We start from the raw sequence: 15,100 nt of genomic DNA on the forward strand, positions 1-15,100 counted from the left end.
TAGCCTGCCTTTAAAAAAAACCTAAATAGTCAAATCAATTCTCATGCTAATAACACAGATTCTGGCACTAAAGTTTTTTGCTGCTTGAGTTAGAACTCGAGACAGAAATTTTTTATCATTTTGTATTTTGAAGAAATATGCTTCACTAATATTAGTGAGAAATAATCCTGGTCTTATTAAATGCATTTAATCCTTATTACATATAATGTAAATACTTATTTACACATATGGGGTTACGAGCTATACAATTATCATGATAGCAGAATTATATTGTTCTTATAATTATCAATATCTATTTTTTTAAACATACATGATAATTTGCTTGCAAAAATCTATTACTTAAGGTCATAGTTTAGCTGCAGCATCGTTTACAGAATTCAGCTGATAATTTTCAGGTTGCAGAGGAGAGAGGTCAACATAGAAAGAAAAATAGATTCTTACATCACTGGCAATTTCCCTGGATGCTTTGGCTGCTTGGATGGGGATGGCATCAGCTCTCAAATCATAGCCTTCCTTCTTGGCATCTTCCATAGCCTGTCTGTATTGTTTCTAGATGAAGAATTAAACAATGGGACTCATATAAGTTTCATATATTATATTCTGTGCAAAACAAATTGCTTGGAAGTAGATCTAAACATTGTGTTTAGATTTATTACACCCAGTTTTATCCACCTTTAACTCAAAGCCTCAGATCAGTAGCAGATACAAATTCATATCAAAGGAATACCTTTGCTAAATACATTTGTAAATTAATTTTTCTTTTACTGCTTTAAATAATGTAACACTGACTACAATTTAGAGATAACCTTTTCTTCTATACAAGTGGAGTAAAACCTACTTTTTAAAGCCACCAATGTGCCTTACCATTGTGAACTTGTTTGCCTAAAATAACTTTGAACACTGGCATCACAGCATTTCAGAATTGTGCTGGTAATTGCCTTTTTGGTATTAATTTTTGCCTTCCCAACATTATGCACGCTGTCAGAAATGACTCCCAAAAATTCAGCGGAAACACACAACTTGTGTGGAATTTATGGAATTTCTCCTCACCATTGCTCACTGCTCTATGTACGCACTACTACAAATATCCAAACAATACTTTTGAAGTCACAATTTTGTGGATATATATGGGAGTTACTTAAGGAAATTGATGGTGATATCTATAGAAGGTTTCCCAGAACATTGCTGACCCAGCCATGACCCAGAGCAGTTACATTTGGAGAGCTCCCACGCTCACCAGACTGTAGTTTTTCTTGTTCTCTCTTGCCAGTGTGATTTCAGGCGTGTCAGGCATTATGTGGATTTGTGTCTTGTCTTTATCCCAGGCCTCAGTATACAGACGCTGCAGGAGAAACACAGCAGAGTATTTGGAGACCTTCACAATTGATAATTGTGACAAATTAACTTAGTAATTATCTTAGGAAGACATTATTAAATCAACTCTTGATAAAAGTAAGTTTCCCATTGATTACCAAGAATGGAACTTACAATTTACAGCCTTATTGTGCTGAAATCTCACAGCACAAGCACAGGTCTGTGGTCCTAGTCCTGTCTCAAGGGTTTAAGCAGAGACTGTTAATGTGTTACCTGATCAAATCTGCCTCACCTTATTCATGTTGTCTGCATTCTGCTTGGCCAACACCATTGGGAGGGAATCGGGGATGCTGGTGAACTTGATGGTGTCCGGATGCTGGCGGTAAATTTTATCACTCAGGATCTCCCCTGCCTTTTTGGCTTTCTCAACTTCCAAGGAACCAATCGGGACCCAACCGATGCCCCGCAGCCATTCAAGGTCAGACTTGTAGCAGTTCTGTTACAAAATATAAAGGCAGCAGTTAAAAATTTCCCCTTTATATGTTAATTAACATTTAAATGTATTACAATTACCAATTAGGAAGGATTATATGGAGATAATTCTGCTGTTTGGCCATATATAAACCTTCGTAATGTCCTTACACACAGATTCATTCACTACACAAAATCTAATGACACTGATGGGAACAGGGGAAGAAAAATACATTGTGAAAAAACACGAGAGCAACTTGTCTAGTTCATATTCCAAGGAAATTACGAACATTTCAGTAACCCAGGGTTTATTAGCAAGTACTCACATCACTCTGGAGGTCATAGGCTTGTTTGGCGTGGATCACGTCGTTCTGGTCGGGCAGACAAGTCCATTGATGCAGGTAGTGCCTGTAGTCAACATCACTGACCAGCTCCTGGCACTTCTTGGCCAGCACCAATCCCAGCATGTCCACAGGGCTGCTGAAGTGCGTCTTGGACTTCTCAAAGGCTTTCTTGTACTCTCTGTCACTCTGGATCTTGGCCACGTGCATCGACCACATCATCTTGGGGTCGTCCTCAATGTTCCTGGCCCCAATGTGGTGCCCCAGTTGTTGGCGATACCCTTCCTTGTACTTGTACTATGGACAAAAAAATATTCAGTGTCAGTTTAGGGGTTTTTTGTGTCCCCAAGAGTCCCTGTGGTACCACCTCCAGAAAACATAGCAGCTGAAACCACAGAGACTTTAGAGTGAGGAAAGACTCAGCCCCAGCGTGGGCCACAAGGGCTGCTGTGCACTCACATCACTGGCGATGTCCCGGGAAGCTTTGGCAGACTTGATGGGAATGGCATCTGCCCGCATGTCGTAGCCCTTCTTCTTCTCCTCCTCCATCGCCTGCTTGTACAGTTTCTGAAACAGACACCACCGTGCCCTCAGACAACGCTGCTTCCCGGGACACGGCAGCGCCCAGGGACGGACACTGCACCCACAGCACCCACCCACCTCGCTGAAGTTCACTTTGTTCTGCTGGGCCAGCAGGATCCCAGGGGTGTCCGGCATGATGTGAACGCTGGTTTTGTCCTTCTCCCAGGCTGAGATGTAGGAGCGCTGGAAAACGAGGAGGACAGAGGGAGATAAGATCACACAGGCTCAGGAACAAACTCAACAAGAAGGTCATGAACCAAAGCAAGGGGCCTCTACTTTTGCACTGACTAAGGAACTCCTGCCCTTTCCCAGAACTTTCTAATGCTTCACCCTTTTCCACCCTCTACCCCATTACTGCTCCCACCACACAAAACTGAATTTCGTCTCAAACAAGGAACACAAATCCCTGAGGCAAGAGGAGTCAACATTCCCCTTGCACAACTCGGGCCATGGAAGGACCAACACCCTGAAAAAGGAAGGCATCTGTTTCCTTCAGGGTGCAAACATGGGGAAATCTCACTTGGTCCATGATTTTGGAGTTGTGCTTTGCCAGCTCCATGGGCATTGAGTCAGGAAGGCTCGTGAATTTGATGGTGTCTGGGTGCTGACGATACTTCTTGTCACTCAGGATCTCGCTCGCCCTCTTGTTCTTCTCAGCATCCAGTGACCCAAGTGGGGACCAGCCAATGCCCCTCAGCCACTGCAGGTCGGACTTGTACACGTTCTGCAAGATAGGAAAGGATATAAAGCAACTCAACAACTTCCTCACTCCAAGCAATCCCATCTCCTAACAACAAATGCTCTGCTTAATCCAGCATGTTCCCCTCGGTCAACCAACCAGCCTGTGCCACAAAAGAGACTCCAAGTAAGCTCAGCACTCCACAACCTGGCTCCCCACTCTTGGAACACCACAAGCGACTGTCAAGTAATCCACAAACCGTCCTCACTCTTTCTTCCCATTATTCCCAGCAAAGACTTGACCCATTTGGCAATCGGCAGCTGGCAGAGACATGGGATGAGCCTTTTATCCAATCTCCTGAGGCTCTTCATACCATTGTCAGCTGCACAATTTCTTGCCTTTGCCAACTTGTGGTTCTCCAGAAAAAAAAAGGATTTGAATTCCATTGCCATTCCCCTGCCACACAGAACCCTTCTCCAACAGTAGAACAGACAACACAAGGTTGCCACAAAGCCAGTACAGAACAACTCACATCACTCTGCAGGTCGTACACTGTCTTGGCATGGACAACATCGTTCTGGTCCGGCAGGCAGGTCCAGCGGTGCAGAGGATGCCGGTAATCGACATCACTGACCAGCTCCTGGCACTTCTTGGCCAACACCACTCCCAGCATGTCCACAGGGCTGCTGAAGTGCGTCTTGGACTTCTCAAAGGCTTTCTTGTACTCTCTGTCACTCTGGATCTTGGCCACGTGCATCGACCACATCATCTTGGGGTCATCCTCGATGTTGCGAGCCCCGATGTGGTGGCCCAGTTGTTGGCGATACCCTTCCTTGTACTTGTACTATGGACAAAAAAATGTTCAGTGAATGTTATGCTTGAGATTTTATAAGGCCCCAGCAACCCCTGCGGCACTGCCTCCAGAAAACATAGCAGCTGAAACCACAGAGACTTTAGAGTGAGAAAAGACTCAGCCCCAGCGAGGGCCACAAGGGCTGCTGTGCACTCACATCACTGGCGATGTCCCGGGAAGCTTTGGCAGACTTGATGGGAATGGCATCTGCCCGCATGTCGTAGCCCTTCTTCTTCTCCTCCTCCATCGCCTGCTTGTACAGTTTCTGAAACAGACACCACCGTGCCCTCAGACAACGCTGCTTCCCGGGACACGGCAGCGCCCAGGGACGGACACTGCACCCACAGCACCCACCCACCTCGCTGAAGTTCACTTTGTTCTGCTGGGCCAGCAGGATCCCAGGGGTGTCCGGCATGATGTGAACGCTGGTTTTGTCCTTCTCCCAGGCTGAGATGTAGGAGCGCTGGAAAACGAGGAGGACAGAGGGAGATAAGATCACACAGGCTCAGGAACAAACTCAACAAGAAGGTCAGCTCCATGAACCAAAGCAAGGGACCTCTACTTTTGCACTGACTAAGGAACTCCTGCCCTTTCCCAGAAATTTCTAATGCTTCACCCTTTTCCACCCTCTACCCCATTACTGCTCCCACCACACAAAACTGAATTTCGTCTCAAACAAGGAACACAAATCCCTGAGGCAAGAGGAGTCAAGATTCCCCTTGCACAACTCGGGCCATGGAAGGACCAACACCCTGGAAAAGGAAGGCATCTGTTTCCTTCAGGGTGCAAACATGGGGAAATCTCACTTGGTCCATGATTTTGGAGTTGTGCTTTGCCAGCTCCATGGGCATCGAGTCAGGAAGGCTCGTGAATTTGATGGTGTCTGGGTGCTGACGATACTTCTTGTCACTCAGGATCTCGCTCGCCCTCTTGTTCTTCTCAGCATCCAGTGATCCAAGTGGGGACCAGCCAATGCCCCTCAGCCACTGCAGGTCGGACTTGTACACGTTCTGCAAGGACAGGAAAGGCCACAATCAGCTTAGCAGCTTCCTCACTCCAAGCAACCTCATCTCCTTCCACGGGAAACTTTGCTGAACAGAACATGTTCCTCTGAGTGAACCCACCAGCCTGTGTCAGATAAGAGACTCCCCTTATGTTCAACTCTCCACAGCCTGTCTCCCCACTACTTCAACAGCACAAGGAGCTATCATGCAGTTCACAAAGCCTCACTCTCCATCTTCTTAGTATCTCCAGCAAAGACCTACCTCATCTGGCAACTTCTAGCTGGCAGAGACATGGGAGAAACCTTATAGCACAATTCATAAGACCCATTGTACCATGTACCACTGTACCCAAGGCTTGACATTGCCATTATTGGTCTTCCAAAAGCAAATATTTGACTCTTTTGCTCTTCCCCTGTACCGTAAACCCTGTCCACAACTCTCCCAGCAAACTGTTAATGGCAAGACAGGACTCTTCCATGCCCATAAAGTATGAGCCCACATAAATGTCATCCCTGACTGTCCATGATAAGAAGCACCACAACAAAACCTCAATCCCTCAGAATCAGCCAAGAATTATTATCCCCACATGGACCTTGTCCAGCAGTGGAACAGAACACAAGAGAGACCTGTGGTGGTAATGCAGCCAGTACAGAACAACTCACATCACTCTGCAGGTCGTACACTGTCTTGGCATGGACAACATCGTTCTGGTCCGGCAGGCAGGTCCAGCGGTGCAGAGGGTGCCGGTAATCGACATCACTGACCAGCTCCTGGCACTTCTTGGCCAACACCACTCCCAGCATGTCCACAGGGCTGCTGAAGTGCGTCTTGGACTTCTCAAAGGCTTTCTTGTACTCTCTGTCACTCTGGATCTTGGCCACGTGCATCGACCACATCATCTTGGGGTCGTCCTCGATGTTCCTGGCCCCAATGTGGTGCCCCAGTTGTTGGCGATACCCTTCCTTGTACTTGTACTATGGACAAAAAAATGTTCAGTGAGTGTCAGTTTAGGGGTTTTTTGTGTCCCCAAGAGTCCCTGTGGTACCACCTCCAGAAAACATAGCAGCTGAAACCACAGAGACTTTAGAGTGAGGAAAGACTCAGCCCCAGCGTGGGCCACAAGGGCTGCTGTGCACTCACATCACTGGCGATGTCCCGGGAAGCTTTGGCAGACTTGATGGGAATGGCATCTGCCCGCATGTCGTAGCCCTTCTTCTTCTCCTCCTCCATCGCCTGCTTGTACAGTTTCTGAAACAGACACCACCGTGCCCTCAGACAACGCTGCTTCCCGGGACACGGCAGCGCCCAGGGACGGACACTGCACCCACAGCACCCACCCACCTCGCTGAAGTTCACTTTGTTCTGCTGGGCCAGCAGGATCCCAGGGGTGTCCGGCATGATGTGAACGCTGGTTTTGTCCTTCTCCCAGGCTGAGATGTAGGAGCGCTGGAAAACGAGGAGGACAGAGGGAAGTAAAATCACAGAGGTCCAGGGAAACAAACTCAACAAGAAGGTCATGAACCAAAGCAAGGGGCCTCTACTTTTGCACTGACTAAGGAACACCTTTCCTTTCCCCAAGGTTTCCAATGTTTCACCCTTTTCTTTTCCACCCTCTACCCCATTACTGCTCCCACCACACAAAACTGAATTTTGTCTCAAACAAGGAATACAAATCCCTGAGGCAAGAGAAGTCAACATTCCCCTTGCACAACTCAGGCCATGGAAGGACATAGAACAACATCCTGGAAAAGGTGCTCATTTCCTTCAGGGTGCAAACATGGGGAAATCTCACTTGGTCCATGATTTTGGAGTTGTGCTTTGCCAGCTCCATGGGCATTGAGTCAGGAAGGCTCGTGAATTTGATGGTGTCTGGGTGCTGACGATACTTCTTGTCACTCAGGATCTCGCTCGCCCTCTTGTTCTTCTCAGCGTCCAATGATCCAAGTGGGGACCAGCCAATGCCCCTCAGCCACTGCAGGTCAGACTTGTACACGTTCTGGAAGGACAGGAAAGACAGAAACAGCTCAGCAACCTCCTCATTCCAAGCAACTCCAACTCCTATCAAGGGGACCTATTCAGAATGGAGCACGTTCTTCTGGGTCAACCCACCAGCCACCAATTCAGTGGTTGTAACCATCCCCTAAGGCTCTTCATAGCCTTCTCCACTGCACCCAGGGCTTGCCTTTCCCAGCTGCTGGTTCACCATAAAAAAAACTTGACTCCCTTGCCCTTCCCCTGCCACACAGACCCCTCCTTCAAAACTAGAACAGAACACAGGACTGACAACACAAGGTTATCACAAAGCCAGTACAGAACAACTCACATCACTCTGCAGGTCGTACACTGTCTTGGCATGGACAACATCGTTCTGGTCCGGCAGGCAGGTCCAGCGGTGCAGAGGGTGCCGGTAATCGACATCACTGACCAGCTCCTGGCACTTCTTGGCCAACACCACTCCCAGCATGTCCACAGGGCTGCTGAAGTGCGTCTTGGACTTCTCAAAGGCTTTCTTGTACTCTCTGTCACTCTGGATCTTGGCCACGTGCATCGACCACATCATCTTGGGGTCGTCCTCGATGTTGCGAGCCCCGATGTGGTGGCCCAGCTGCTTCCGATACCCTTCCTTGTACTTGTACTGCAGGAAAAAGAAGTATCTACTGAGTTTTATTTTAGGTTTTTTTACAATCCTAGCAACCCATGTGGCACCACCTCCAGCCAATTTATCAGCTGAAACCACAGAAGAGTTTACAGTGAGAAAGTGTTCAGCTGATGACTTGCAGTCTACAGCTACAAAAGAATCCACATAACATTATCCTTCTGAAAAAACTCACATCTTCCAAGACTCTCCCTGGCCTATATATTAAGAGCTACTGTTCAATAACTGAGAGGAAGAAAGTCTCCAAATCATGGAAGCTACACCAAAGACCTGAAGTTCAATAAATACTCCCTACATAAAAAATCATTTACTGAACTTCAAGAGAGATGGCCAAATCAACTCCTACTCAAACTACAGAGGCAATAAAATATAACTACATAGAGACTGACTGGGAGGATTAAATAAAGACAGCTAACGCATACAGGAATGCAATTTTGTATTAACACCTAAGACTAAAAAAAATTATGCCTTTTTATATAGCTTTAATTTTTACATGAAAACTTAGTTTGGGTTTTCCTTCCTCATGCCCAGCTCAGCTGTGTAGCTGCAGAGCCAGGGCCAGGCAGATTGGCAGTGCTGAGGGCAGCCCAACACCTCAGAGCCCCAGGCTGTTGCATGAGGAGACACTGCCACAAGCCCAGGAGGGACCATGCTTTGGATTACAGCCATCACCCTGCTCGCATAGCTACACTTCCACATCACCCAGGCCTTCCCTTGCAACAGTGCACACCCATAACTTGCAGGGACAGCTACAGGTGGACAGTGCAGAACCAAAACTTTGATGGGCAACTAAATGGCAGTGACAGGTAATGGATTTGTTGCCTCCATTTGGCACAGTTGCAAACCCTGGGTTCAAATGCCAGCATGTGGCACCCATGTGACAGCGTGGGCCACAAGGGCTGCTGTGCACTCACATCACTGGCGATGTCCCGGGAAGCTTTGGCAGACTTGATGGGAATGGCATCTGCCCGCATGTCGTAGCCCTTCTTCTTCTCCTCCTCCATCGCCTGCTTGTACAGTTTCTGAAACAGACACCACCGTGCCCTCAGACAACGCTGCTTCCCGGGACACGGCAGCGCCCAGGGACGGACACTGCACCCACAGCACCCACCCACCTCGCTGAAGTTCACTTTGTTCTGCTGGGCCAGCAGGATCCCAGGGGTGTCCGGCATGATGTGAACGCTGGTTTTGTCCTTCTCCCAGGCTGAGACGTAGGAGCGCTGGAAAACGAGGAGGACAGAGGGAAGTAAAATCACAGAGGTCCAGGGAAACAAACTCAACAAGAAGGTCATGAACCAAAGCAAGAGGCCTCTACTTTTGCACTGACTAAGGAACTCCTGCCCTTTCCCAGAACTTTCTAATGCTTCACCCTTTTCCACCCTCTACCCCATTACTGCTCCCACCACACAAAACTGAATTTCGTCTCAAACAAGGAACACAAATCCCTGAGGCAAGAGAAGTCAACATTCCCCTTGCACAACTCAGGCCATAGAAGGACCAACACCCTGGAAAAGGAAGGCATCTGTTTCCTTCAGGGTGCAAACATGGGGAAATCTCACTTGGTCCATGATTTTGGAGTTGTGCTTTGCCAGCTCCATGGGCATTGAGTCAGGAAGGCTCGTGAATTTGATGGTGTCTGGGTGCTGACGATACTTCTTGTCACTTAGGATCTCACTCGCCCTCTTGTTCTTCTCAACGTCCAGTGATCCAAGTGGGGACCAGCCAATGCCCCTCAGCCACTGCAGGTCGGACTTGTACACGTTCTGGAAGGACAGGAAAGGCCACAATCAGCTTAGCAGCTTCCTCACTCCAAGCAACCCCAAATCCTATCAAGGGACGTTCTCTTGAACGGAGCACGTTCCCCTGGGTCAGCCCACCTGCCACCAAGCCAACGGTTATACCCATCCCCTAAGGCTCTTCATAGCCTTCTCCACTGCACCCAGGGCTTGCCTTTCCCAGCTGCTGGTTCACCATAAAAAAAACTTGACTCCCTTGCCCTTCTCCTGCCACACAGACCCCTCCTTCAAAACTAGAACAGAACACAGGACTGACAACACAAGGTTATCACAAAGCCAGTACAGAACAACTCACATCACTCTGCAGGTCGTACACTGTCTTGGCATGGACAACATCGTTCTGGTCCGGCAGGCAGGTCCAGCGGTGCAGAGGGTGCCGGTAATCGACATCACTGACCAGCTCCTGGCACTTCTTGGCCAACACCACTCCCAGCATGTCCACAGGGCTGCTGAAGCGCGTCTTGGACTTCTCAAAGTCTTTCTTGTACTCTCTGTCACTCTGGATCTTGGCCACGTGCATCGACCACATCATCTTGGGGTCATCCTCGATGTTGCGGGCCCCGATGTGGTGGCCCAGCTGTTTTCTGTACGCAGTTTTGTATTTATACTAATTGAACACAGAAGAAACAATTACTACCTATTTCCAAGCTGCCATTTCAGTTTCCCTCTTGTTAATATATTGGTTAATCATCTTGCATCTAACATATTTTAATTTGTTTGTTTATTTTCACAACATTTTTATCATTTCATTTAATGTCCAGGAAATATTACAGTATTTCTTATATATTATCATCCTTAAATTATTGTATTTATTTAATTAACTTTACACCATTAAGAACTATACAACCTTTGAGGTGGGCAGCAATGTAACAATGATAAAATTTTACATATCTACTCCTGTTCAATATATTTCTATCCAAGATTATGTGCCTCCTCTGCACCCCCCTCTCATTTCCCCTCTGCAAGACCCACCTCACTGGCTATGTCTCGGGATGCCTTGGCTGCCTGGAGGGGGATGGCATCAGGAGGAAGGTCATAACCTTTCTTCTTCAGCTCTTCATATCCTACCTTGTAACGTTTCTGTTGAAAAAGCATTCAAAAGAATTAATGCAAATAAAACTCTCTAGAGAGTTTTTCAATGTTACAACTCTCCACCTCTGACAACTCTCCAACTCTGACTGAAAAGAAAGAATGAGTTTCCAAACACAATTTAATTAATCAAATTCAACTCCATACCCTGCTATTAATGACATGTATTTTGTAACCTTGGATGTAAAATATTTAAAAACTACAATCTGAATATTTTCTGATTATTTCATTGAAGATCAAAATTTTCTTTTAGCAAATCTATTAAACTGAGTGATTCCCAGAGCCTTCTACAGAGGCGAGTAATAAAACCCCGTTATTCTCTATACCCAGTTTCAAATGCAAACTTACATCACTTGTGTTAATCAAGTTTGATTTAGCCAGCAAAATTTCAGGAGTATCAGGCATGATGTGAACCTGAGTCTTGTCCTTGTTCCAAGCTTCCCGGTAGAGTATCTAAAGGAGACACAAACAAAGACCTGGTCTGACCCGAGATTCACCTGCACAGCAATAATTTCAGTTCACCTTTTCTCTGCATTAGCAAAGCAAAGATGTACTAAGCAAGCAAGAGGAATGTTAACAACAAAAGAGACTGAAATTAAAAAATACAATGACTTCTTACTGAAATACAGCCTTTCTTCTCTCTTTACATCCATGTAATGGCAAGGAAACAGCATTAAGGCAATATATTTACATACTACCTATTAAAGGTCTGATTTGTAGCTATTACTGAGTAAGTTAGCAGCACTCAAGATCTTCATCTTCTGAACAAGGCACAAAGAGCAGTGAGGCCCTGACTATAAACACCTGCTATTTGTATACTTTAAGCACATGTTCTGATAGAGAGATCCTTTTAAAAATGTGTATTAATGTATTCACGTATTGAATCCCACATTCTGTCTCTAGAGGCAACTTACATCACTCCTATTTTTGGCATTAGATTTTGCCAAAACGATATCCATGGCATCTGGGATACTTGTGAACTTAATAGTGTCTGGGTGCTGCCTGTACTTCTTCTCACTCAGTATTTCAGAAGCTTTCTTGTTCTTTTCAGACTCCAGAGATCCCAAAGGACTCCATCCAATGCCTCTGAGCCACTGTAGATCTGACTTATACAGGTTCTGTTAAGGATGAAAATCAATCAAAACCATAGTAGATTATTTCACTGTTCATTGATTAAACCCTATGAAAAGTCTAACTGGCAGTTTAGCTCCAATCTGATCTACATTGATACCAAAAGTGAGTTATCAAAGATACTTTCCAATAAGCAGTAATTATTTCACATGAAAATAAGTGAATTAAACCCAGAGGGAGCTTACATCACTCTGCAGTTCGTTGACCCTCTTTGCCTCAGTGACATCAACCTGGTCTGGCAGACAAGTCCAGTGGTGCAGTATCCGTTTGTAGTCCACATCACTGACCAGCTCCTGACACTTCTTAGCCAGAAGGAAGCCCAACATATCCACAGGCATATTGAACTTGGTCTTCCACTTTTCAAAGTCCTTCTTGTACTCCCTCTCACTCTGCATTTTAGCTACTTGCATGGACCACAACATCTTGGGATCATCCTGCAAGCTGCGGAACCCGATGTGATGTCCCTGCTGCTTGCGGTATCCTTCTTTGTACTTGAACTGGAACGGCAAAGATGGCACAACTCAAATCACAGTAACAAACATACAAGGGTAAAATACACAAGCAAAATATCAATATGATTTCTCATCTTAATGTTCCTTATGAAATGATCCCTGGAAGTGTCCCAGGCCAGGCTGGACAGGGCTTGGAGCAACCTGGGATAGTGGAGGGTGGTCCTGCCCACAGCAAGGGTGGAACTGAACAATCCTTAACGTCCCTACCAATCCAAACCCTTTTGTGATTCTATGATTCTATAAATAAGCAACTTGTGGCATCTCATGAAAAGTTTCAGCAGCCCCTTGATTAAATAGCATGCATGACTCGGTGTCAGTGAATGCTCTCTCTGGAAAAGAAAGAATCCTTGGGAAGGAAGAGAGCATGGCAAGAGGAAGTGTGTCCTGTGCCATCTGATTCAAACACACACTGCTCAGAACTCCCTGACACTGACACACTGAAATATTTTGATGAATAACATCATCAACAATGAATAACGATGAAATACAAAGATACTTAAGCACAGAAAACATTTCTTAATGATTAATAAAATCTCTTCCACAAATGCAGGAGTTGTTTTTATACCAAGTTATGGTAACAGCAGTCCATGTGTCACCACATCTGTTTCAGAGCTGTGATGAGGATTTCTCTGCATAGGCACTGGGCTCAGCTAATTGGACCAAATTTGGTGCTGCTCTGAAAATGAAGCATCCGAACGAGCAGAAAACTCCTCCCTTTGTGTGACCAGCCATGTAATGGATGGACCAAACTTCAGACTTGTTAAGATGCCAAAGAAACCCTTGTTAAATTTGACAAAAACAGCTCAGGAAGGAGTTTTGTCAGCAATGCTGGTTTTGACTCCAAGCCACACCTTAGCAGAGAGGTGTATTTCAATTTAGTGTGAATCTGTAGGTTGTAACAACCAGATCAATGCTTGTCACACTGAGTTAAAATGCTGCTTACATCACTGGCAATGTCCCTTGAAGCTTTGGCAGCTTTCACTGACATGGCTTCAGGTGTGAGGTCATAGCCTTTCTTTATCATTTCCTCCCAGCCAAGCTTGTAGAGTTTCTAAAATTGAAAACAGTATTAATTAAAACCAGTAATATGTACCTCACCTGCTGTTTAGATACACTAATGATCCCTATCACCAAAGTCTGGTCACCTCACAGGCTTCAGTTATGAGACAAGGGCTACAAGAATGGGAACTGAGAAATGGGAAAGTGATAAACAAGAAATGCTGGTCTTCCAAGGCTTAGGAGAGGGACTAAATAGTTTTTTTTAGCAGCTTCCTACTATAGCTTATCTTGAGGATTTGAAACGTATCTGGAGAAACTGAAATATATCCATCTGAGATAACTGAACACTTTATGATTGGCTTAATAAAATTTTACTTAATAAGGCTTTCATGAAGCCATTTAACAGTCAAGTCAGTTTGTGCACAGTTGATTTTCAGTACAGGCTTCCTTAAGTCAAAGATCTGCCTCTGAGCAATTATGCAAAGCAAAACCTGAGTATTTTTTACTGGCACAATTGTCACTTTCTCCTCTCTGAAAGCTGCGAGAAAAGCTGGAATCACTGCGTCTACTTTTTCCCATAGGTTAAGTTAAAAATATACACAATTAACTTGTAACTTTATAGAAAGGAATTTTTAACATGACTGATTTCTATGCTAAGCATAGAGTACACACTATGCACTTCTAGATTTCAAAAGCAGGACTTATATTTTCCATACCTTATAATGCAATTCAGTCTGTTAGTTTGCTAGCCTGAAGCTGGTACTTATTTTACTCTGAAAATACTACCCACATGAAATTCTTGCCTGTGTTCTAAATCCCCAGTAGATATTAATTTAAAATACTGGTAGGATGTATCAAAATACTGTACCTGACTGTAGTTTGTCTTGTTCTGTTTGGCCTGTAGAATATCTGGTGTGTCTGGCATCACATGGACCTGAGTTTTATCTTTCTCCCAGGCTTGAGTATAAGCATGCTATGGACAGAAAGTTACATAAGATGTGTTAATAGAAATGACAAAAGATGGTTCTTTCAGGGTTCTCACCTTTCCATTTGGATATGGATGGGTAAAAAGGTGAAGGTGCTGACTCAGATTTATTTTACTATGTAATGACCTAATCCAGAATCAGCTGATTATTGTCTGGTCTTGCTTCTAATGAAACTCAGCTCTCAAGATTTTCAGGACCAGTCATTTCTATATAAGAATGGGAAGAACATATGTTGGAGAAAAATGAGAAAAGATTTCTATAACCATTGCTGCTTACCAGTAACTGCTTCACTGAGGAAAAAAAATGAAAAAAGAGGAGCCTGTGACAGTTGTTTTTCACATGGAAATGCTGCTACATAAAGGTGTGACAGAGATTTCCAAACTGGTTATTGGAATGGATTATGTGTGAATGCCTGCCTGGCTTTTCCCCTAAATACTCACTTTGTTCATGATATTTGCATTCTGCTTTGCAAGGACCAGGTCCATGGCATCATTCTGTTTGGTGAAGGGCAATATGCTGGGGTGCTGGCGGTACTTCCGATCACTCGCAATCTCTGTGGCTTTCTTTGACTTCTCCACATCCAGAGAACCAATGGGATTCCAACCAATCCCTCTGAACCACTCCTTGTAATCCTGCTTGTACTCATTCTGCCAAACAGGACACAAAAGCAAAGTTTACAAACATCTC

The 15,100-nt window shown here is 45.2% G+C and overlaps 1 protein-coding gene across 1 annotated transcript in view; it reads right to left on the reverse strand.

Moving 5' to 3' along the window:
* The window catches only part of NEB (nebulin), a 96,483-nt gene that overhangs the window by 62,325 nt on the left and 19,058 nt on the right, over positions 1-15,100 (reverse strand). Inside the window, exons 29-55 of the mRNA XM_069021334.1 lie at positions 14,854-15,060; positions 14,296-14,400; positions 13,372-13,479; positions 12,102-12,413; positions 11,700-11,903; positions 11,134-11,238; positions 10,669-10,776; positions 9,992-10,303; positions 9,460-9,663; positions 9,016-9,120; positions 8,815-8,922; positions 7,568-7,879; positions 7,037-7,240; positions 6,586-6,690; positions 6,385-6,492; positions 5,907-6,218; positions 5,047-5,250; positions 4,599-4,703; positions 4,398-4,505; positions 3,920-4,231; positions 3,229-3,432; positions 2,787-2,891; positions 2,586-2,693; positions 2,112-2,423; positions 1,607-1,810; positions 1,238-1,342; positions 442-549 (exon numbers count right to left, since the gene is read on the reverse strand). Coding sequence (XP_068877435.1) covers positions 442-549; positions 1,238-1,342; positions 1,607-1,810; positions 2,112-2,423; positions 2,586-2,693; positions 2,787-2,891; positions 3,229-3,432; positions 3,920-4,231; positions 4,398-4,505; positions 4,599-4,703; positions 5,047-5,250; positions 5,907-6,218; positions 6,385-6,492; positions 6,586-6,690; positions 7,037-7,240; positions 7,568-7,879; positions 8,815-8,922; positions 9,016-9,120; positions 9,460-9,663; positions 9,992-10,303; positions 10,669-10,776; positions 11,134-11,238; positions 11,700-11,903; positions 12,102-12,413; positions 13,372-13,479; positions 14,296-14,400; positions 14,854-15,060 — 4,794 coding nt within the window. The remainder of the gene's footprint in view (positions 1-441; positions 550-1,237; positions 1,343-1,606; positions 1,811-2,111; positions 2,424-2,585; positions 2,694-2,786; positions 2,892-3,228; positions 3,433-3,919; positions 4,232-4,397; positions 4,506-4,598; positions 4,704-5,046; positions 5,251-5,906; positions 6,219-6,384; positions 6,493-6,585; positions 6,691-7,036; positions 7,241-7,567; positions 7,880-8,814; positions 8,923-9,015; positions 9,121-9,459; positions 9,664-9,991; positions 10,304-10,668; positions 10,777-11,133; positions 11,239-11,699; positions 11,904-12,101; positions 12,414-13,371; positions 13,480-14,295; positions 14,401-14,853; positions 15,061-15,100) is intronic.

The sequence above is a fragment of the Aphelocoma coerulescens genome, chromosome 7 (genome assembly GCF_041296385.1).
Source record: "Aphelocoma coerulescens isolate FSJ_1873_10779 chromosome 7, UR_Acoe_1.0, whole genome shotgun sequence".
NCBI lineage: Eukaryota > Metazoa > Chordata > Aves > Passeriformes > Corvidae > Aphelocoma > Aphelocoma coerulescens.